Source organism: Ursus maritimus, unplaced genomic scaffold, assembly GCF_017311325.1.
Source record: "Ursus maritimus isolate PB19 unplaced genomic scaffold, ASM1731132v1 scaffold_21, whole genome shotgun sequence".
NCBI classification, from domain to species: domain Eukaryota; kingdom Metazoa; phylum Chordata; class Mammalia; order Carnivora; family Ursidae; genus Ursus; species Ursus maritimus.
In genome coordinates, this window is record NW_024424564.1 from 53,019,764 (window position 1) to 53,042,197 (window position 22,434).

A 22,434-nucleotide genomic window follows, 5' to 3' on the forward strand; every position below is an offset into this window, starting at 1 on the left:
GGAAAACGTTGGAGCCAGCAAGTCAAAATAAATAAGGCCGGGGCTGTGACCACCAGTGCCCTCAGAGCAGAATTTCTCAGCTGTTCATTCTTCCAGCCTTTTGTAGTGGTCCCTGGACTGTGGGCAAGGAAACTCACGCAGAGGCCCAGGAACGCCAGGCCTGCCCGCGCTGAGTCAGTCTCTCTGCCGGCCGCAGGCCTGGGCAAGTCGTGTCAGAGCTCAGGAGACGGTGGGTAAGCCTGCGGGGCTCTCGTGGCAGCCCCTGAGCCGTTGGTGTGTGTTGGGCTCAGGGAAGTGCCTGGCACGTTATAAGCACGATTTAAGTGTTTGTGGCTGTCATTGTCCTTGAGAATATTTACAGCTTTATCAAAGGACGTTAAAGAAGACAGATGGTAAGATACACCATTACGTGATGGAAAACCTCAGTAGCGCACAGACATCCGTTCTCCCCAGAGTGACTTGTGGTTTCAGTGCCCCTGAAAATAAAATCTCGACAGGCGTGTTGGTGGAAATTCACAAGCTGATTTTCTCATTTATATGGTGAACGAGGTTTTCCGTTACTCCCCAATTCCCTTAAGGCTTTGTATGAACCCTTTTCTGACTCAGCTGTTAAAGCCTTTCGCGTGTGCCCTCCGCAAGATTCTACGCGGCCTCTTTTTCTCCTCTGAACGTCGATCCTCTTGACCGAAGTGAAATACGGCTCGCCTCTGAGGGATGCCTTTCCAGAAGGTCTTCCAAGTGGGAGGCTGTTCTCTCTCCAGTGTACCCTGGGCTTGAAGGCGTTCTCCTTGATGGTCCTGCCTGCTTTCAGACCTTCTCTGGAACGCCTCCAGCTTTCCATCTCACGCCATCAGTGTGTACCGTGTGCGTGGTCACTTTCGCTGCTAGAAGAGTTCCGTGGGTCACTTCACGTCATTCCTTGGAGAATGAACTCTACGTCACTGTTGACTCTGCACTGCTTGTCCTATCTTAAATCTTGGTTATTTCGGTATTCACTCCAGCCTTTTTGTTCCTCGACTTCATCTCGTCAGTGAGCCTGACCCCACCCCATCTAGCCACACGCTGCCAGCGCCCCCTAGGCCTTATCATTAACTATAGCTGCTCCCCCACCACAGTCTCAGTTTCAGGGGTCCCACTCAGGCCACCTGTTTGATCTTCCCTAGATCACTTCCCTCAAGGGTCTTCAACCCAACCAGGACCTACGGTATGTTGATCCTACTACTTCTTTTTCTCTGTTTCTGTTTAAATTTTAAGTAGGCCCCATGCCCAAAGTGGGGCTCGAACTCACAACCCTGAGATTAAGAGTCCATGCTCTACTGACCGAGCCAGCCAGGCGCCCCAATCCTACTACTTCTATTTCCTGTCCCTTTTGTGTTCTCAGGTTCACGTTGTCCGTGACCCAGGTTAGATTGATGGGCCGGTACTAAAAGCATTCGCTTGTGTACCCACCCTCCGTTCCCTTGTCCCTTCTCTTAACTTGGCCTCGGGCTTCCCTGGGACTACTGCAGCTCTGGTTAAAGCCAGCTTGCTGTGTCCTCTGTGCCTGCACCCAGGTAATGGAGCAAGGCTGAAGAAGAGCTTACAGCCATGGTCGCTGGTCTCGCAGGAAGTTGACAATCCCTACGTGATGGTTCGGATGGGTCTGTGTTTAGATTGGTCACTAGCCTGCCTTGGCACTGCCTGGTAGTCCTCTGTGTGTCCCTAGTCCATTCGGTCTCCTGCTTTCCTGGTCAGCCATGTCACACCTTTTGCTTTCCTAAACTTTCCGTTGTCTCTCCCTCATCCTCACTCCTGGCTTCCTGTTTGAGTGAGAAGAGAGGAGCAACCAGAAGGTAAGTTCCAGGATTCTCCATCACCCTCTCTCTCCAGCTCCCTGCGTCCGTGCCCATCACCTGCCTTCCCTTCTGTGGCTGTGGATGTACGGTCCTGCCCTGAATGCCACCCCCCTCAGGTCTGCACACTCAACTTCACTCCATTTTGCATGCATTGCTCCAGTAATCCCCCCCTTCTTAAATCATCAGTTTTACCCTTTCTGTTGGATTATTTTCATCAGTTTATACATCTGCTGCAATTTTTCCCATTGTGAGAAAACTCCCTCCTATTTCCCTGAGCTGTGATCCCATTTTTCTGCTCCCCTTTATAACAGAACTTCTCCAAAGAGTGATTTACATTTACCTACCTCAGTTTCTCTTTTCTCTTGCACCCATTCCATGTTGCTAACCAGTGGTGTTCCTCCTCAGTTTTTTGCTCCCCTGACCTGCCAGCTGCATTTGATGGAGTCGCTCACGTCTTTCTCCTTGAAACACTTTCTTCACCCATCTTGCACGCCACCACCCTCTTCCGAATCGCCTCCCTCGTTGGCTGCTCCTTCCCGGCTCCCAGGGCTCAGTGTTCAGCCCTCTTCTCTCCTCCCTGTGCTTACTTCCCTCCCAAGTGACCTCGTTCAGTCTCGTGCTTCAATATTCTCCATCTGCTGGTGGCTGAAACATTTTGCGCAGGCTGAACTTTCCTTCCCAACTCCAGACTCGTGGATTCCTCTGTCTCCTGCGTGGTTCACCGTTTCTGGAAAGCACCTCCAGCCTCGCCAGTCCCAGCCTGCAGAGCCCCGCACCCCCTGGATACCTCCAGGCAGCCTTCTCCCTTTTCCACGAGTTACACGGACATCTTCCCTGACGTGGCGTGGGCCCTAGTTCTGGAGTCCTCCCTGAATCCCCTTTCTCAGATGGCCCTCACGACGCCTTTTGTCATCAGATCTCATTGGCTTTCTCGAGAACATATCCAGAGCCTGATCTCTGCTTACGCTGCTGCTGCCACTCTTTTCCTAGAACAGGGTCCTAACTGGTCTGCTGGTGCCTTCTCTTCGTCCCCTGTGGCTTCCCGTCGGGATACAAGCCGAAATCCTTCCGGCCCGTGCGTGTGGTTCCGCCTTGCCTCCGACTTGGGTTACCTTTCCATTCCCTCGTCGGGCTGCCTGTCGGCAAGCCGTCTGTCTTCCGTGTGACAAACCAGATGCGCCTTTGCCTTCCACCCGCACTCGTCTCCCAGGAAGGGGCTGGTGCGTTCTTACCGTCTCCGGTTCTGTGTTCAAATATTTTGAATAAGGTTTAATGTGGTTCTTAATGAGGCCTTCTATGCAAAATCTTTCTCTGCCTGAGAATATAAGACATTCTCCGTATGTTCTCTTCCAAAGCTCTGTAGTTTTGGCTAACATGTATTCCTGCCTGATGCCCCCGGAGTTACTTTCTCTGTCTGGTTACATACGTGAGGGTCCAGTTCCATTTGCCCCCCACGGGTAGTGGTTATGTGGCACCCCAGAGTGGCCCAGGCCCCGCAGATCCCGTGGCCGGGCTGTCACTCGGCAGGTGTCTTTGACTGCGGTGCTGTTCCTGGGCACTCCAGCAGTGGCTGGTTTCTCCACCTGTATGCCAGTTTCACCTTTTCTTGGCTTCTTTCACTTGCCATCGTGCATTTGCGATTCGATTCTGATGAGAAGTGAATTTTGACTATAGTGGGGAAGGGGGGAAGCATGTGATTTTTGGGGGGTGGGGAGAGGACTCTTTAAAGCAGGGGTGCCAGACTGATCTGGGGGCCACGTCGGGCCCGCCACCTTTTTGAATGTCTTTTTTTTTTTTTTCCCTTAAATGGCCTGTGAGTGGTTTTTACCTTTTTAAATGGTTGGGAAAAATAAACTTTGTGGCACATGAAAATTGCATGAACTTTAAATGTCAGTGCCCCTAAGTAGAGCCTTATCAGTGCTCAGCCACGTTCATTCGCAAGGTGTTGTCTGTGGCTGCCTTTCCTCCAATGGCAGAGTGCGGAGTGGCGACAGCGTGTCAGGCCCTCCAGTCCCATGTGCGTACTCGCTGGCCTTTTCCTGACACACGGATTGGTCTGGGCTGTCAGGGACAGCTTGAGAGTTCCAGATGGAGCAGAAGAGGGAACGAGTATGAAAGAAGAGAGCTTGAGGTCTGCAAAGATGAATCTCAGAATTTGGCCCCAGGCTGTTTCTGGCAGGAGAAGCAGATGTTTCTATTTTCTGTTTTATTTTGTTCAGTCTGGCCCGGTCAGATCAGTAAGGGGGGGCGGCTGTGATTTTAAATAACAACCACTGATTCTTATTTTTATATCAGAACTTGGGCGCATTCTAATACATTTTCTCAGTGGCAGGGGTTGTGCTGCTCTGACCCACCCGGTTTTTCACTGAATGGTGAGGTGTTTGAGTCCATCTTTTCTCAAGCAGGGAGGTCCCAGAAAGGCAGGGCAGTGATGAGCCTTGGTTTCCTTTTCAGTAGGAGGTCCAGCCTGACCAGTGACTGTCTGTATGACTGTAAGATACGTGTGTGCGTGGGGCAGAGGGCCTATCGAATCTCTGACATGCAGTCCCGGGGAGTTTTCTTTAATTTTACTCAGACAGGACTTGCCAAGATTAAACCTACAGATCTGTTCAAACTTGAAGGAAATGAAATTCTACCTTTTGTAAAATTCAAAGGCTTTTTTTCCCTTTGTTTTTGTTCTGTAATGTAACATTTCACTTGTTGGTTGTCTTGGGGGTATGCATTCCTATCTAATAGGAATGTCTAACAGTTGAATTTTAATTGTCCTCCTAAGTACTTTCTGCCTTCTGTGAATAAGTAGCTAAGCTTTTTAAAGTCTGTGAATATTTCGTGTTAGTTTGGGTAAAGCAGAAGTGACAGCAATTATTAATAGTAACATTTGTAATATGGGAACGATTGATCTTCACAGTTTCACTGTCGTTAATCATGTCACGTGTTTAGCTGCGTTGTCTTGACAGTGAACTTAGAACTTGAAGACAGAGTTCATTAGGGCTCTCTGGATCTGTTATACCAAATAGCTTTCTGTCAAGGCTGTCGAGGAGCACAGAAGTATACACAAGACTGTTAGATGCTTTCAGAGCTCTTACTGGTAGTGAGTGAAAGCTCTTTCCGCATCTGATGAAAGTCGTTCATGTATTGTACACAAAGATGGCGAGTCAAGTCTATAACCATTTATTATATCGCCCTAGAGGAAAGGGTTTTTTCCTTCTACCCTTTCTAGGGGAGCCAGACATCTAACAAATAGTCTTTGCTCTCAGGAAATTTAAAGTACAGTCAGTTGGGTTACATTCCCCCCCTTTAAGCTCATCCATTGTGTCACCTGTGGAGAAGGAGAAATTAGATGTTTGTTAAGTATCAGTCATAAGATATCTACATCTTACTGGAAACATGACCTTTTTTCGAGGATAAAGGAGAAATGGAGGTCAGGATATATGGATTTCTTTTTTTTTTTTTTTTAAAGATTTTATTTATTCATTCGACAGAGATAGAGACAGCCAGCGAGAGAGGGAACACAAGCAGGGGGAGTGGGAGAGGAAGAAGCAGGCTCATAGCAGAGGAGCCTGATGTGGGGCTCGATCCCACAACGCCGGGATCACGCCCTGAGCCGAAGGCAGACGCTTAACTGCTGTGCCACCCAGGCGCCCCGGGATATATGGATTTCTTAACGGGAACGGAAGAGTTGAATGGATGCCTCGACAGTTCCCTTTCTCCGGTTGCTGCCGCCCATGCACTCATTCCTCTGCTGACCTTGGCCGGCGCCCGGCTCAGGGCCCACGCTCAGTACCGGTCTTTGAGGCAGGCAGATGCCACTGAGCATGCAAATGGTCTCATCACTGTTGTCAGCTTGAATAAATACAATTAGTGAATGCCAGTGCTGGGTCCTCGAGATACAGAAGAAAAGTAGGATAGGCTCTGTTTTCCTGTGATTTATGGGCTAGCGGGGGAGCTGGGCTGCAGAAGTGAGTCTAACGCAATGTAGATAAGTATTAGTCCAGTCTTATGGACGGAGTTCCAGTGGGATATAGAGGCGGGAGCTGGTCCATCTGGACAGGGGGGAGTTTCTCCAGGGCTAGGAGTCTTCAAAAGGCCTCAATAAGGAGATGCGGGATTTTGCAGGCAGCGAATTGGGTGGGGGTTGTGTGTGGAAGGTGCATTCTGGGGGAGGGTGTACGTTTGAGCAGACAAAGAGGTTTGCAAGTACTGGGTGTTTTCAGGAATCTGGGTGTGCAGCCTGGGGGAGCAGATGACAGTGATCACCGTCCTGAATTATCTTCTCTTTACACCGCAAACGTGAATTGCCGCGTGCTGAATAAGGGCCGCCATGATGATGCTCTGGGCTCTATTCATAGTTACTTTGACTTCAGGAAGATGACGGTTGGCCTTAGCTCAGTTAAACAGTTTTCTTTTGATTAAAAGTGTAGCAAAGGAGAAAGGCCTGGTGCGGATGTGACAAAATTATCGTGCAGCATTGGGAATTATTCGTAGGATATTTCGAGAACTTACTAATTGTTCTATGCTTGGAATATCAGTTCTCCAATTTTCCCAAGAACAGTGCTTTTTTGTCCATCTTGCTTTCTCGTCTACCACAGTGTGAGTCCAAAGCTTTTGATGTGTTTGATACCAATACTGAGTACGACTGATGTTAAGGTTTCAAAGAGCGGCTTCTGGGAGGACCGTTCACGGTAGCAAGGTGGTGCCTGTGTGAGGGTACCTTGCAAAGGACCGGTGCGGAGAGGTCATGTCGGCTTCTTCATCACAGGTGAGATGATGCCGTCTCGGTAGGAGAAAGAGGCATGGTTGCAGATGATTCAAGTGGTCGCACTCTCCTTTTATTTGACCGTAACATTAAATAATAGATGCCCTCAAAACTTTGTGCAGTGGGGGCAGATAATGAGATTCAGTCTTTGTTGTAGAAATCCTGATCACGGTTGGCATCCTTCCACACGTTTTAAACTCTTGGGTATTTTCTTAGCATGTTAATGTCTGCGCTGTATTTAGTACTCCTTAAAGATGTCTCGAGAGTGTTCCTGAATTTTCTTTATGGCAAATCGTCACTGAAAATGGCTTTTATGTGTAAATTGTTACTTATGGTTACTGAGACAGGGTAAGTGGTGTACCCTTGGGCTTTCACGATTTTATTTGGTCACTCAGTCTCTGATAAATAATGTGATTTACGTCCTCTGTCCATGAGCTAAAAACGTGCTAGTTTCAGTACAAGGACTCAGGGTCCTGAAGCTCAAGGAGGGGCACGTCTGTGGCCCTGTGCAGGGAGAGATGCGTGGAGGGGCTCCGCCAGCACCTAAGCGGGTGCAGTGACGTGGGTGGTTCGGTGGCAGCGGTTCCGTATGAACCGGCGGCACCCTGGTAACCTGGCACAGTGCGAGGAAGAGGTGGAGGGTGCTGGGCTTCCACGACGAGGCCAGAGGAGAGCATTCATCTGGTCAGAATGCATCTGCGATAATCTCTCCAGTTGTCCAGCATAGCAGTTTTTCTTCTGACCTTAAAACAGATGGCTGTTTCTTTAGGAGATTCGTGGAATGAGGAAGTTGGCTTGCATTTTGGAGCCAGGTTGCACAAAAAATTCTTATCTTCATAGCTCTGTAACGATAGCCGGTGCAGGCCGTGCTTCTGGGATGAGAGGCATGTGGGAACTGAGATGCCCGGAGGGACCGGCCACAGGTTCATTTTTCTCCCCTAGGCATGCGCTCTAGGTGGAAGGGTGCCCTCGCTCGCTTGCTCGCTGCCTGCTCGCCCTCTCCCCCCTCCCCTTCTCTCCTCTCTTCACTATCTCTGTTTCTCTCTGTGTTTCTTCCTGTTTATCTCCCTCCTTCCTCCCTCCCTTCTTTGCCCTCCCTCCCTCCTTCTCTCTCTCTCTCCCTCCCTCTCATCTGTGCAGTTGAATATATACAAGCTCAGTGCTCGTGTTGCTGGCTTCTCTGTATCTAGAGAATGGAAATTGGGTTGGTCTCCCAGACAGTTTCATGAATAGTGTTTCTTGAAATCGTACTTTAGTCCATGTTGGGCAGCAGCAGACATGGTTATATTCTCTTTCTAGAACAGAGAAGGTAGATAATCTGTTTTGATTAAGGGCAGATCTATAAGCACAGACCCTCACCTGAGACTGGTACTTGGGTTGTCACAGGGGGGTGGGAGTACCAAGTCAGACTGTTTCTATTGGAAATGGGGCTCTGGCCGTTATTAGCCCAGTGATATGGGCAAGTGACTTTAATTCCCCTCATTTTCAGTGGTCTTTAACTAAATAATACGTGAAAAGGTTGATAAGAACGGTGCCTGGCTAAGCGCTCCGGGTATGTCGCTCTTTGATTGTGTGTTGTGAGTTAAGGAGTGAGAACAGACAGGTCTGGCCCACCTCCCCACAGAAATAAGTATAAGCAGTATTCTGAATAGGACGTTCGGAAATTAGATTTTTTCCCCCTCTGGTTTGTAACAAATTTTTTTTTTTTAAAGATTTTTTATTTATTTATTTGACAGAGAGACAGACAGCCAGCGAGAGAGGGAACACAAGCAGGGGGAGTGGGAGAGGAAGAAGCATGCTCCTAGCAGAGGAGCCTGATGTGGGGCTCGATCCCACAACGCCAGGATCATGCCCCGAGCTGAAGGCAGACGCTTAACCGCTATGCCACACAGGCGCCCCTGGTTTGTAACAATTTTATCCTTTTTTCAGAGAAACCGCACCGAGGACTATCTTCCAGAGAGTGCTGGACATCTTGAAGAAATCCTCGCATGCTGTTGAGCTGGCCTGCAGAGATCCGGCCCAGGTAGAGCACCTGGCCTCCAGCCTGCAGCTCATAACGGAATGCTTCAGGTGTCTTCGAAATGCTTGTATCGAGTGTTCTGTGAACCAGAATTCCATCAGGTAGTGTTCTTTGTAGTGACATACGTACTTTTGATTATATTTCCTTGCGTACGTGCATGCTGGTCTGTCGTATAGGTTTATCGGTGAGAAATCGTTCTGGCATCACAGTATTATTACCCAGTGTTAACCACAAGGCTAGGATTACATCTCCAGGGGACAGGTACTCTGCACTCTTTTTTCTGGACACTTGTAGGCAACCATATAAATGGGACGACATGTAATAGAGTGTTTTTAACATTAAGGGTTATTTTGGTTTCTTCTCTTTCTTTTAGAAGCAGGCTCATAGCGGAGGAGCCTGATGTGGGGCTCGATCCCAGAACGCCGGGATCACGCCCTGAGCCGAAGGCAGACGCCTTAACCGCTGTGCCACCCAGGCGCCCCGGTTTCTTCTCTTTCTAATATGTTTTGAGGTATTTGGTTATAGACATAGAACACGGTGATGTTAACTTAATTTTGATTTGATCCTAGATTCTGCCTTTCTAAAGGCATACACAATTCTGGACCTCACTTTTCTTAGCTGTAAATGTTTTAATTAGTTTTAGTGTTTTAATTAGTTAGCCTTGTGTTTACTTTGAACAAGGAGCATGTCTTTTAGGTTTCTAAGATGACCTATTTTAAGATGTCCTTTAGATCGTGCAGAGTCGCAAGCTTTTCTTCCATCTCTTTTATAAGGGGCACATTTTTGCAAGTAGTTAAGAAGGTGAACGAGAGAATTGTTAGGTGCCATTCTTGTTTTTTTTGCTTGTTACTCTCTCCTCCCAGAACTGAGCACCTTTCCTCTTTGAGTTAATGGAATCTGCTTTTTATTACACAGTTTTTTACTTGAGATGAAGTCAGAAGCCACAAAGAGCGTGCTCCCCTTTCTTTCCTGGACTTGAATGTAGACAGAGCCTCCAGGCCTCTCTATCACTGCCGTGGTGGGTGAAGCTGGCCTGATCCAGAAGCCACTCGAGGGACCCCCTTCGCTGCCTAGACAGTCTTATACCTGAGGCTTTGATGTGACGAATGAGATTTTGAAGATCAAAGGGGGGGGGGTAAATGCCAGGATTGTTTAACTTTTAATACTAAGCAGACCCTGCTGTCCCTTTGCAGGTAAATGCATAGAAACAATAATAATGTTGCTAATAATAGTTAACATTGAAACATAACTAGCTCTGTGCTAGAAATGAAGCCAGGGGCACGAGCTAGTTTGTTTTGTCCCTTTCCGGGCAGGGGCCCCCTCTGCTGTGAAGGGGGAGGGAAAAGAGAGCCTTAGAACAGAAACTCTGACTGTGGGCTGGCAAATTCATCCTTGTACCTTGCCAGCTTCATGGGGAAGGAAGCGAGCATTCGGTGGGCCTGCCCTCCACCCCAGGCTTTGTCCCCAGGGGCTTCACTGCGGTGTCATGTTTTATTTTTAGAACAAACCCAAGAAATAGCATGCTACTGTTTTTCTACTTTTAAAAAAGAAGAAACTGTGATTCGCGTTAAAGAACTGGTCTGATAGTCCCTCATTCTGTGAACGGTAGAGCCAGGGAACGCTGTCTGCGTCTCCGAAGCTCAGCTCAGAAGCGGTTGTCATAACTGCCCTGAGACACCCACTGACCCCTGTCGTGGGTGACTGCTCCATCCCATGAACAGCCACGGGACCCTGAACGGGGGCCTCAACCTTCCTGAGTACCGGTCTTCCCCTCTGGAAGTCAGGGCAAGCAGTATCTCTTACCCAGGGCTGTTGGGAGTTTTAAATGAGATTAGGTATGCAAGTTGCCTTCTGCGCTCTGCACGCGTCTGCTCAGTAACCGTCCTCGAGAAGCTAGTGCAGTAAAAGTGTATGATAATACAGCTTTCTCTGCAATTAATTTTTATTTTCTTTTTCTGAGTGTACAAGTAATATGTAAACTACAAAAATGGAAACATTGCAAGCATAAATCCTGTGGCAGATGAAGTATCTGCGGTCTTCTGGCGGGGCCATCCAAGCAAGCACCCGTCTCTGTGTGGCCACGGTATCTCTGTCGCGTGCAGCCGTGGTTGGGGAGAAATGAAGACGAACATTTGAAAGTGTTGGTTTTTCTGCCTCTTTCCGTCTAGGATTAGGTTGTTATTCACAGTTGATTTTAGAGGGAAGTTCTCACCAGTTAGGGCATCAGCTGCTAGAAAAATCACTTTTCTGGTTAGAGACACAGAAGATTCTAGTAAGGCCTTCGAGGCCGACCTTCATGAAAGCCAGTTATTTCTGAGCCTGTCAGGATTCAGATTGCAGCCATTATGGAGTTCCTGGTGCTTTATTTTACGTTATTAAGGAGTTCATCAAAAGGTGTGTTGCCAGTAAGGCCTAGATCTTTCTACATCTTCTGTCTGAGCACTGCCCTTGTGTGGACGGAGTTCTATTTTGCTATTGTGTACGGACCAGGATATAACACGGCAAAGCAAACAGTCTGAGTCCTGTGAAATCTCAGGGAGTCCTCAGAAGTATCCAAAGCCGCTAGCTCCACATGTCAGCATGACCCCTGTTGTGGGGTCACTGTCATTCCCGTCAGGAGCCAGGTCAGTGGTTTTGGCTTTGTGATGTCTGTCCCGGTTTCTGAGTTCTGCTGTGGTGTGCAGGCAGCCACAGACAGTGTGTGAGCGCGTGCCCGTGGCAGTGCGGCTTTATCTGTGACACTGACGTTTGAATTTCATGAAGTTTCATGTCATGAAATTATATATATATTTTTTTCTTTTCTCTCTCTCTTTCCCCCCCCAAAATCTGGCCATACAGGAATAGGCCCCATAGCCATGTGTATGCGGGTGTAGAGGCAAGAGCGGGAGGAGAGGCAGAATAGCCTCTTCTTTTCTGGAAGGCAGGCACTGAGCCGCTTTTCCTGCCAGTCTTCCAAGGAAAGAACAAAGGGGCAGGGGCTCTCTGACCCCCTGGCCTTGGGGAAGGGAGCGAGGATCCTGACCCTCTTGTCCTTTAAGGAGTCCGTGTCTTGGCTTAATTCCGATTCATGCTGAGAAGTGAAGGTAGGGCGCTGTGCTCGTTCCTTTGCCGCTGTAACGTGTTGCTGCAGACTTAGCGGCTTGCTCAGACAACGGAGCTTTCTTACCTTACCGTCCTGGAGTCGGAAGTCCAAACTCAGTCTCACGGACCCCAAGTGAGAGAACCAGTAGGGCTGGTAGCAGAGATTCTCTCTTGGCAGAGAATCCATTCCCTTGTATTTCTACCTTTTGGAGGCTGTCTGTGTTCCTTGTTCACAGCCCCATCCTCCCATCCTCAAAGCGACACCAGAGCGTCTTCCAGTAACTCTGTGACTCAGACCATCCTGCATCCCTCTGATGAGGACTTAGGATCACACGATGCCCACCCCGATAATCTAGGATAATCTCCCCATCACAAAACCATTAATTTAATCACATCTAGGAAAAGTCTCTTCTGATATTTTCTGGCCCATTGCGAGTCTTCAGCAGCAGCTGGCTGTCCAGCAATTCAGTGCCATTCTGACCCCACCTGCCTGGAGTCAGTGGCATCAGATCCCATAATTTAGAAGACTCGGTCCCATAAGACGGCCCCACTTCAGATGCAACGGGTTGCCCAAGCTACATTTCTGCCTAGCTGACGACAAATTCAGGGGTTCCCATGACACCCCTCAGGTTTGCACAGAACTCAGGGAGGCACTTTTACATACTGTTACCAGTTTGCTGTAAAGGACACAACTTAGGGATAGCCAAAGAGAAGAGATGCGTAGGGCAAGTGGGTGGCCTCAGGGCGGTCATGCTCCCTCTGGTCATGCCACCATCCTCCCAGCACTGATGTGTTCACCAGCCCACACAAAGGTTTTCCAGTCTTGTCATTTAGTAGGGTTTTTATGGAGGTTCGATCACATAGGCTTGATTGGTAAAATCGTTGTCTGTTGGTGATTGAACTCAATCTCTAGATCTTTCTCCTCCGCAGAGGTCTGGAGGTTGGGGCTGAAAGTTAGAGCCCTATCATCACTTGGTTGGTTCCTCTGGCAGCCAGCCTCCCTGTGAAGCTACCTAGAGGCCGGGTAAGAGCCACCTTATCAGCGTAAACTCAATCATGTTTGAAAGGGGCTTGTTGTAAATAACAAAAGACTCCTTATCACACTGGAAATTCCAAGGGTTTTGGGAGCTCCGTGTGCCAGGAACTGGGGACAAAGACCAAAGACATATTTCTTGTTATACCACATCTCTTTGGCCATATAAGATAGCGTTTTAACAGGTTCCAGAGGTTAGGGTGTGGACATCTTTCGGGGAGCCATTGTTTTCCCCACCACATTCCACCCCGTGTCCCGTAAAGATTCATGTCTGTTCTGTATGTGGAATGTATTCATCCCTTCCGGAGGCCCCACATTTTTGACCCGGACAGCATCAGCTCGAGTCCAGAATCTCATCTAAGTCTCATCAGCTAAAAGTCCCAAATCTCATTAGCCAGTCGTCTAAATTACTCAGGGGTCAGGCGCTGGATGTGCCCCATCCTGGGGCAGAATTCGGCTTTATCTGTGTGCCTGTGAAACTGGACAAGTTATCTGCCCCCCAAATGCAGTTTGGGGGCAGGCCTAGGATAACCGTTTTAGACGTTATCCTTTAAAAGAGGAGAAAATAGAAGGAAAAGAGCAATCACTGATCCCAAGCAAAACAATTTCAGCTAGGTTTCAAGGCCTGGGAAGAATCGTCTGTGGCTTGAGGCTGTGCCCTTGGCTCTGCCCTCAGAGTCACCCTTCCTTTACCCCCCCTTCCGTCCCCGAAGGGAGCACATGTGTGCACCTGAAGTTCCATCAGCCTACTTCCTGCCTGTAGAATTTTGGGAGCCTGACACCTTTTTTTTTTCTTTTTTTAAATTTCATCCTCTCTCTGTGCATTTTGTCCAAGCTGGAAGAGTTTCTCCCCTTAAAACATTTTCAGCAACCGCGTGGATCTCACATGTATGTCATGGGGATTCCCATGATTAGACAAGAGCGTCCTCCACGGAGCTTTCTTCGATAACCCCAACTCTATTCCTGGGTTCTGCTGAGGTGACAGGGGAATGAGTCCCACCTTCATCTGTTCAAAGAGCCCCTCCTGCCCTGGGACTGAACACTCTGACCTTTTGATCCTTCCAGGGCGTGAGCAGAAGGTTGTCCAGCTAGCCCCTTGGCTTTCTCTGCGGAGCACACTTTCCTGCCAGTGACTCTCCCAGTTTTATAGCAGCTTTTGCCATCTGGCTAGACTGAGTATTTCCTGAAGCAAGACCTGGTTCCCTCTTCATCTCCTTTCTCTCTCCCCTTGGCCATTTTATTAGCTGCAGCAGGAAGCCGTCAGGTCACACCTGCAGCATGAGGCTTGGAAATGTGCTCAGCGAAATATCCAAGTTCATCACTTTGCTGAGCTTCTGCCCCTGTGGGAAGAGGGTCTCCTTTCCCCGGTTTCCAGTGATAGGTTCCTCACTTCCTTCTGAGCCCTCACTGGCGGAGCCTTCGGCGTCCACGTGCCCACCAGCAGTCTGCAAAGGCGTCCGAGCCTTTCAGATGCTGCTCCCTCTTCTTCCAGTCCCTGCCCACCGCCAGCTTCCCGAGCCGCCCCCACACGTTCAGGTGTCTGTTTACAGCTGCACTGCCTGCTTCTGCTGCCCCAAGTCTGGATTACTTTGCTCCTGCTGCTGTGACGAATTACCAAACACTTCGTGGCTTAAAACAACACAGAGTTGTTATCTTTCGGTTCAGGAACTCAGAAGGCTAGAATGGGTCACCATGCCTGAGTTCCCTGTGGAGGCTCGTGGGGAAAATCCATTTCCTGGCCTTCTCTAGAAGCTTCTAGAAGCCGCCTGCATTCCTGGGCTCATGGCCCCTTCCCTGACTCTGACACCCTCTTGTATTCCTCTTGTAAGGACCCTTGTGAACACATTGGGCCCACCTGGTTAGTCCAGGGCAGTTGTTCCGTTTCAAGACCCTGAATCTGCTCACAGCCTGAGGTCTGCTTTGCCTTGGCCTGAGCTAACACACTGGCAGATTTTGAGATTATGATGCGGACCGTTCGAGGGGCCACGATGCTGTTTACTACAGACATTGTGAGCCAGTAGTCGCGGCTCCATTCCCTGGATCATCATTTGAAATATGCAGACTTAGGAAAATTAATGGGTCTGACTTTGTCTTTTTAAACAATCTTTTACAGGAACTTGGATACAATTGGCGTCGCTGTTGATCTGATTCTTCTTTTTCGTGAACTGCGGGTGGAACAGGAATCCCTGTTGACAGGTAACTTGCAGTGTGATTCATGGGTTATTTGTACCTGAGAAAAGGATTTAAAAACCACAGCTCTAAGTTAAAGCAAATGTTTTGTATTTCATGGTACAGAGAAACTTATTGAGGGATGTTAGCAAATTATCATGAAAGGAAGTTGTCACAGCTTCCTTTCCTTGCTCTGTTGTGGGCTGAGTTGTGCCCCCCGACTGTCCCCCAAATCCATATGGTGGGGTTCCAACTCCGACCACTGCAGAATGTGACTGTATTTGGAGATCGGGCCATTAAAGAGATAAATAAGGTAAAGTGGAGTCCGGTGGGTGGGCCCTGATCCATTATGGCTGGGGTCCTTGTAAGAAGAGGAGGTCAGGACACTGACACACACAGAGGGACGACCTCGCAAGGACACGGCGGGAGGACCACCGTCTGCACGCGCAGGAGAGGGGCTCAGAAGAAACCAACCCTGCCTACACCGTGAGCTTGGACTTGGAGCCTCCAAATCTGAGAAAGTAAATTCCCGTTGTTTAAGCCAACCAGTCTGCGGTGCTTTGTTGGGACGGCCCCAGCGAAGTCATACAGCGTCTCTCGATACGTGTGGGTGTGGTGCACCTGTTCTCAGTGCCAGCTGTGATCCCAACAGTGCGCAGAGCAGACAGAGGACTCTTCGCCTCTGCCTGCTGACAATGCAGTGAGGGGACTCAGTATGTCACGTAGGTCAAGTATGTGGCGTGACCGAGAGGGAAGGCAGCTCTGGTGGTTCCTAGCTGTTGACAAGGGAGGAAGAGAAAAATCAGGCCTCTTAATTTGAAGACCAGGAAGCTTTTCTAGACTTTTTGGAATGTTTTTGGTTCTTAAATTATTAGCATCCATACTTGTCCTTCAGACGGGGGTTATTATTGTAATATCGTAACGGTAAACAGCATTTTGACATCCGACCTCTTATTCCAAGGACTTGAAACACTTAATGGGCAAACCCAAGTCATTTCATAATGAAATCTTTTTATTGATTTATTTAAATAAGAAAATCTCAATGGAAATGGCTAGCTTATAAGAAGATGTTCTTATTAGATTGTGGGTTAGAAGAATTCTTTTTAATAAGAATCCAACAAGTGCTTCCTCTAAAGGAGAAATCTGCAGCTGTTTGTAAAATCTGATCTGATTTACAGATTGATTTCCATATCGCTGTTTGTGCCTCCGCGGCCTCTGAACAGTGAGGCCTGCTGCCCTTTAGGTTAATACACCTGTGACTGTTGAAAGGCAGGTAGGGCACTCGAGGGGGCAGTGAAGACACAGGTGGAGAAACAGAGGCACAGAGGACAGGGGGGCTATGTTAGCTGTCACAGGTGCTGCCTGGCTTGGTTTAGTTCTCCTTCTGTTCTGTGACTCCTTCGCGTGTGCATGTAAAACTCCTTTGTTAGAATTTGTGCATCTTTCTGCTTGATTTAGAGTTCTTGCTTTGGGAAATTGTAGTTGTCTTTTGAATTAATTACATCATCTAAGACTCTGTACACAAAGTGTTTGCTCTGCGTTGTTTTTGGACAGCAGTAATTTCTTAGTATTGTTAAGAAACCGATAGGGTGTAGGGTTTAGTGGGAAAGTGTTTTTAAGATGTTTTAGATTTAAAATTCTTTTTGTAGCTCCGTTTTATGATAGAACGGAAGCCTTCATGCTCAAGTTGGGAGATGAAAAATCAGCGATAAAGGCCAGATTTCCCTCTGTCGCATGGAAAAGCAGCTATTTTTGAAGTCTGTGTGTGGTATGGTAATTCAGAAAGAGAGTTCAGAACGTACTGCATTCTATAATTGCTGAAAAATACTGATGTGGTGGATAGGGTGTCGCTGGCAGCGCCGAAGCGCCGTGGTGGGCAGAAGTGGGTTTCCCTGGAAATGATGTATTCCTAATTAAGACACCCGAGAGGAAGCACTGCACGAACGCTGTGATTAAAGAGCCATCAGAGCGAGCCAGCCCTCCCCTGGCACGTTGAACCCCATCCCTGCGCTCCCACTGAGCGCCGTGTCTCCTGAAATTACCCTCCCTCTGCTCCCTGTCCTTCCATCAGCATATCACGTGCCCTCCTGGCTCCCCTGGACTGCCGCCCCCCCCCCCCCCCCCCGATCGGCCACAGAAGCCTTGTGCTGTGGTGTTTATGTGATAAAACACTATTTCACGGAATCGATTTTCTCTTCACTGAAGCAAGTCCATGATCTAACAGAAGACTTCAAGGAGTGGATTTCTGGCACTTTTTATGACCCAGTTTGTCACTGACGGAGAGATTGGCTGTGTGAATGGTGGCCTGGCTTTTCACTGATCGGCGCCAGCCGGAGGGCACGTCCTCATACACCTGTGTTGTGTTGTGTTGTGTTCTGTTGTGTTGGTGTGTTCAGAGTGGTTTCCAGTTTTGGCAGCTGCGGTCGTATTCGTTTAATTAAGGAATATTTACCGACACGACATTCACACAGCGTACAAGTAAGCACTTCAGATGAACAACCGGGGGCCTTGAGAGCGTTCACGCTGTCAGCCGCCACATCTAATTGCAGATATTTTCATGGTTCCGAGAGGAAACCCTCTACCCACTGAGCGGCTGCTTCCCGTTTTCCCCTCCCCTGCCTTGTGTCTTTGGATTTTCCAATTCTGGATCTCTCACGTAAGTGGAATCACAGTTAGGGGACCTGCTGGTCTGGCTCCTTTCAGGAAGCAGAGTGTGTTCCGCGTGTACGCACACGGAGGCAGGTATCCGTACTGCGTTTTCTCGGGTGACTGAGTAGTACTCCCTCGTGTGCACGTACCACGTTTTGTGTGTCCGTTCGTTCATGGGTGGCCATTCGGGTTGTTTCCACCATTTGGCTGTGGCGCCGCGGTTCGGCTGTTGAGGACAGCGCTGCTCTGAACGTGCCTGTATACATACTTATTGGGGTCCTGGTTTTCTCTTCTTGTGGGGATAAACCCCGCAGTAGCCTTGCTGGGTCAGCTTGCTGTTTCAGTTGTTAAGGAACTGCCAGACTTTTCTCAGCAGCCGAACCGTTGGACATTTTTACCAGCAGTGTGCAGTATTCCAGTTCCCCACATCCTCGCCGTGTTTATTTTCCGTTTTTGGGGGCGAGAGTCATCCTGATGGTTGCGAAGTGGCGTCTCATTGTGGTTTTGATTTGTGTTTTCCTCATGATTAATGATGCTGAACGTCTTCTTATGTGCTTGTTTTGGCCATTTGTAAATCTTCTTTGGGGAAATGTCTTGTCAAGTTCTTTGCCCAGTTTTTAATTGGGCTGTTTGTCTTTTTGTGGTTGAATTTTTTTTTTTTAAGATTTATTTATTTATTTTAGAGAGAGAGAGAGAGTGGGAGTGAGTGTGTGCGAGCAGGGGGAGGAGCGGGGGAGGGAAGCAGACTCCCTGCCGAGCTGGACTCTGGGCCCCATCCCAGGACTCTGAGATCATGACCTGAGCCGAAGGCAGACGCTTCACTGCCTGAGCCCCCCAGGCGCCCCTGCTGTTGAGTTTAGGAGTTAGTTCTACGTTGTGCACTCCAGCACTTAGGTGGGCTCTACAGATCCGTTTGGGGAGACTGGCCAGCTGCATGCGACGGAGTCTTCCAGTCCCTGAATACGGGCCATCCCTCCCCTGCTTTAGGTCTTACTTCCAGTTACTTCGGCTTTCTGTCGACGGCATGTGTTTGCAGGCAGAGTTGGAAGGCCATTACTGAGGCGAGGAGGGAAATGGAAGTTAAATAGTATTTCTCACATTCTTCTTGAAAAGGGCGGTCCACGGTGTTCCTGAATTTGTTTGGAATTCCGCAGTGAAATTTGGACTCAACAATGAAATTTTAAAAAATTGTATAGTATGTTAGCTCAAGCCTGCTACAAGCCTTCTGAAAGTATTCTGGTTCTTAATACAGTGCCCATTCTGTGTTGTGACTGCTTCTCTGCGAGAACCTTATTCTTGGTGGATTTTTAGTAGCGTATCTGTGCCAGCATTTTGTTACCACTCTTGAGGTAAAAACTGTAATTACATTGTCAAAATAATATTTAGAGTATTATTTTCAGAGAATAATTGCAGTGGTGTGACGAATATATTATGCTCATCAAACTTTATGTAAACACAAGCATGAGTTATTTTAATTGAATTATTGGTGTTGTTTTTGGCCTTTATTCGTTTTTAATCTGTAAAAATAATGTTGGGATTTTTGAGGGGCTTCGTAACATTTTCAGTATTTACACAGATCACTTGATAAGCTGTTTGGTAAAAGTAAACTGTCATTAGTACTTGTCTGGGGTTTTCTTTTCTTGCTGCTGGGACATCTTTAAACCTTTTCCTTCCTGGAATTGTGTTCTGATTCAGAGTGCTAATTTTTAGTTGCCTGAGTGATTGTTAGGTCAGTTGGCTTTCAGAACCAGCTTATATTGTTGGCTTGTGTGTGTGTGTTTAATTAAATTCTACAAGGATTTGAGTGTTAATATTCTGAACTATTCAGCAAAAATACAAATTGTCATTTAAATTGTGACTTAGGATTAAAAATGAGGATATAGCTTTTTGTTATAAACATTTTCTATAATTTCATTATAGGGTAATCTTTAAAAACTCAGAAAAGGGGACAGAAAAACAGTCATCATGTGTACGCAGGCTGCTTCAGGCAAACGCTTGACTGTATTTGTGGGTCTGGGAGTGAATGTGTCCTTGCAGTTTTGTATCTTGCTTCTTTTAGATGATGTTAATTCAGTTTTGAAGTTCTCGGTTCATCGCTTTCCTGTCTGGGTATTTCTCTGTATTCTTACCTCAGCGGTTCCATGTTTGGCCCCGGTTTCAGCTCTGAGCCGGGCTTGCTGAGCGACGGTGAGCAGGTGGTGAGCGGAGCACAGGCCCATCACGTAGCTTATCCTTCGTCTCTGCAACCCCTCTGCCTCTGAGGTGTCGGAGGAGCGGCCCGTGCGTGCTCAGCCAGGGCTGAGCAGGGCTTAGGCGACAGGGATGGAAGGGAAAGCCAGATCCCGGAGAGTCTTGAGGGTGGGGGAGTCGGAGCTCTGGGGCCGGACCAACCAGCAGGCCCTCCCCTCTTCCAGCAAAGCAAAGGTCTAGAAAGTTTAAAGACTTTGGAAGTGCCCTGCTCTTAAAATGGCCTCGTGGTTGCTGCCCGGTGGGAATCCTTCGTGGAGCTAAATCTTTCATTTCAACTCCTTCTCCTGTGACATTTTACCGTCTTTGATCGGCCTGGATTCCAGGGGGGCAAAGAGCCACCTCTGGTTTTCGCCAGCCCTGCTGCTTCTGCCCCGGGGCAAGCGAGGTGATCCCGAGAGCTTTGGTTGGCTCTTGTGTAGAAGGGCTGGCATGTTAATGCCTAGCTTATGAGGTTGTCGTGGGGGTCAGATGAGATACCATGGTGCGAACACAGTGTCTGGCACCTGGTAAATACCCAGCAGGTGTTAGATACTTTTATTACTGCTGCCCCTTTATCTCATCGCTCGCTTCTCAATGCCGTACTCATGTGGGTGTTTGGTTCCCCAGAAGTGTCTCGGTCTCTTTCCACTCAGGATCTCATCACATGCCATTCCGCCTGCATGGGCTGCCCTGGCCCTGATGTGAACCACTTCAGACCCAGTGAGCAAACAGTAGGGTGCGGGTGTGGACACCTCAGCATGCATGCCAGGCATAGTTGGGGCATGGCCCTGGGAGGCTGAGGCTCGGTCAGGCGGTGGCCTTTTAGGTATGGGGTGTGTCCTGAGGAAGGGGCTGGGACAGGGGTGGGCCTGCAGGGATTCATGGTCGTGTCTGGTTACCACAAAGCACAGAAGTATTTTAAGTATTTCACCCATGAGCATCACTGTACCCACGTGAACGTACGAACGTTAGCTGGCTTCTTCAGCGCACCTGCCCTGGTTAAGAGCTGGTGTTGAAGGCATACAGCCCGCTCCGGGTTTTGGCTGGGCCCCTCGCTAGCTGTCGACCTTGGCTGATGTATTTAATCACTCTGTGCCTCCATTTCTTCATCTGTGAAATGTAGATAATGCGGTCTGCCTTGTTGTGAAGATAAAATAAGAATCCACGAAAATCACGTGTCCGTATCACATTAGTGATTGCTTAATGCTACGCATTGTTCTGGTTCTTAGGCTGTCGTTATTCAACTCAAGCCTGCCCTGTCTCTGTTTTCGTATTGTGTTGCCAGGGCTGGAAGGCCACAAACACACCTGTCCTTTGCTTTCTGTTAGGGTCAGCTAATAAAGGATGCTAGTGGGAGGCTGGCGGGCAGGAGGAGGGAAGTCAGGACTTGCCCCTCATTCGTGTCTCCCTTGGAAAGCTGCAGCTGCTCCCTGCTTCCAGCCTCCTTGTGTTCATCCGGGGGTACTGTGATCAACTGGCTGGGGCCGTTCCCGAGTCCCACTCTCAGAGGTGTCCTCCATGCTTCCGAGGCCCCCACAGTAGCTGGGCAGCCCCTTTCCCCCGAGGCCTGGGTTCCAGCCCTGCAGAGCCCCTGCCAGCTCTGGCTTCTCAGAACCTTACTTGCTCCCCTCTGTGCCTTCAGTTCCGAGGGTGTTAGCTGTAATCTCTGTGTTACCTCAGTGTTGCCTTTGTGGTTTAATTCTTTATATTAATTTTTCTTTGTTGAAATAAGTAGTCTGGTCTGCCTGACTTGGTCCTGACTGATTTAGCTATCATCATGTTCTAAGGCCCGTGCTTGGTGCCCTCTTCTCTCGTTCCCACTAGGGCCCCTTCCCCTTCCTCCCTCTCTTCCCCGATCCTGCCTCCCCGATCCTGCCTCCTCCTCTTCCTTTTCTTCATCACTGTGCCAGCGAGGGCACATCCAGGAGATGGAAACCACGCCATAACTCGAACAGGGAAAATTGAATGTAAAGAACCACTGACTCTCACAAGGGCTTGAAATAACACGGGATTGACCACTAAGAACTACAGACCGTGCTGGAGAATACAGGAATTGCAGATATGCCGGGCAGCCAGTACCCCCAGGGCTGAGATAAGTGTCTTTGGAGAGGGCCTAGTCGTGGCTCACTTCTCGGGTGGAGAAGTCGCTGAGAGGCCGTGTTGGTGGCACTTGCTGGAAATCCACCCTCTGGGGTGCAGGGGCAGTCGTTCACCGGGAGGTTGCTTTGAAGCATCTTGAGGAAGTTTCTGGCTGCTGGACACATCCGGTTGGTCGCTCATCCCTGGGGAAACTTCGCTGCAGGAGGCGGGCGCTGGAGAAGCAGCATGCTGCCGAAGCCCCACCAGAGGGGTCGCCCGGAACCAAGCGCCTGCGTGCCTCCCGGGAGGCCTCTGTGGACAGAGGAGGCGGAACCTGCCGCTTGCTGGCAGACACAGGAGACCCGGTGGAAGGGCCCGCCTTCACTTTCACAGAGCGGGCAGGGGAGGGTTCCCGCGGAGCTGAGAGGCGCCGACTGGTAACTGCTGTCCACTCGGGAACATCGTAAACCCAGCCTGTGCAGGAGCTCACGGACTCTCGGGGATGCGCAGAACCTGAGAGACCCTTTGGTTGTGTTGCTCCCCATTCTCACGAACGCTTGGTTACCTTCTGACTGGTTTTTGC

The 22,434-nt window shown here is 48.9% G+C and overlaps 1 protein-coding gene across 1 annotated transcript in view; it reads left to right on the plus strand.

Moving 5' to 3' along the window:
* The window catches only part of ATXN10 (ataxin 10), a 165,474-nt gene that overhangs the window by 11,427 nt on the left and 131,613 nt on the right, over nt 1–22,434 (plus strand). The window contains exons 2-3 of the mRNA XM_040637707.1: nt 8,521–8,712; nt 14,839–14,921. Of these exons, the coding sequence (XP_040493641.1) occupies nt 8,521–8,712; nt 14,839–14,921 (275 nt within the window). The remainder of the gene's footprint in view (nt 1–8,520; nt 8,713–14,838; nt 14,922–22,434) is intronic.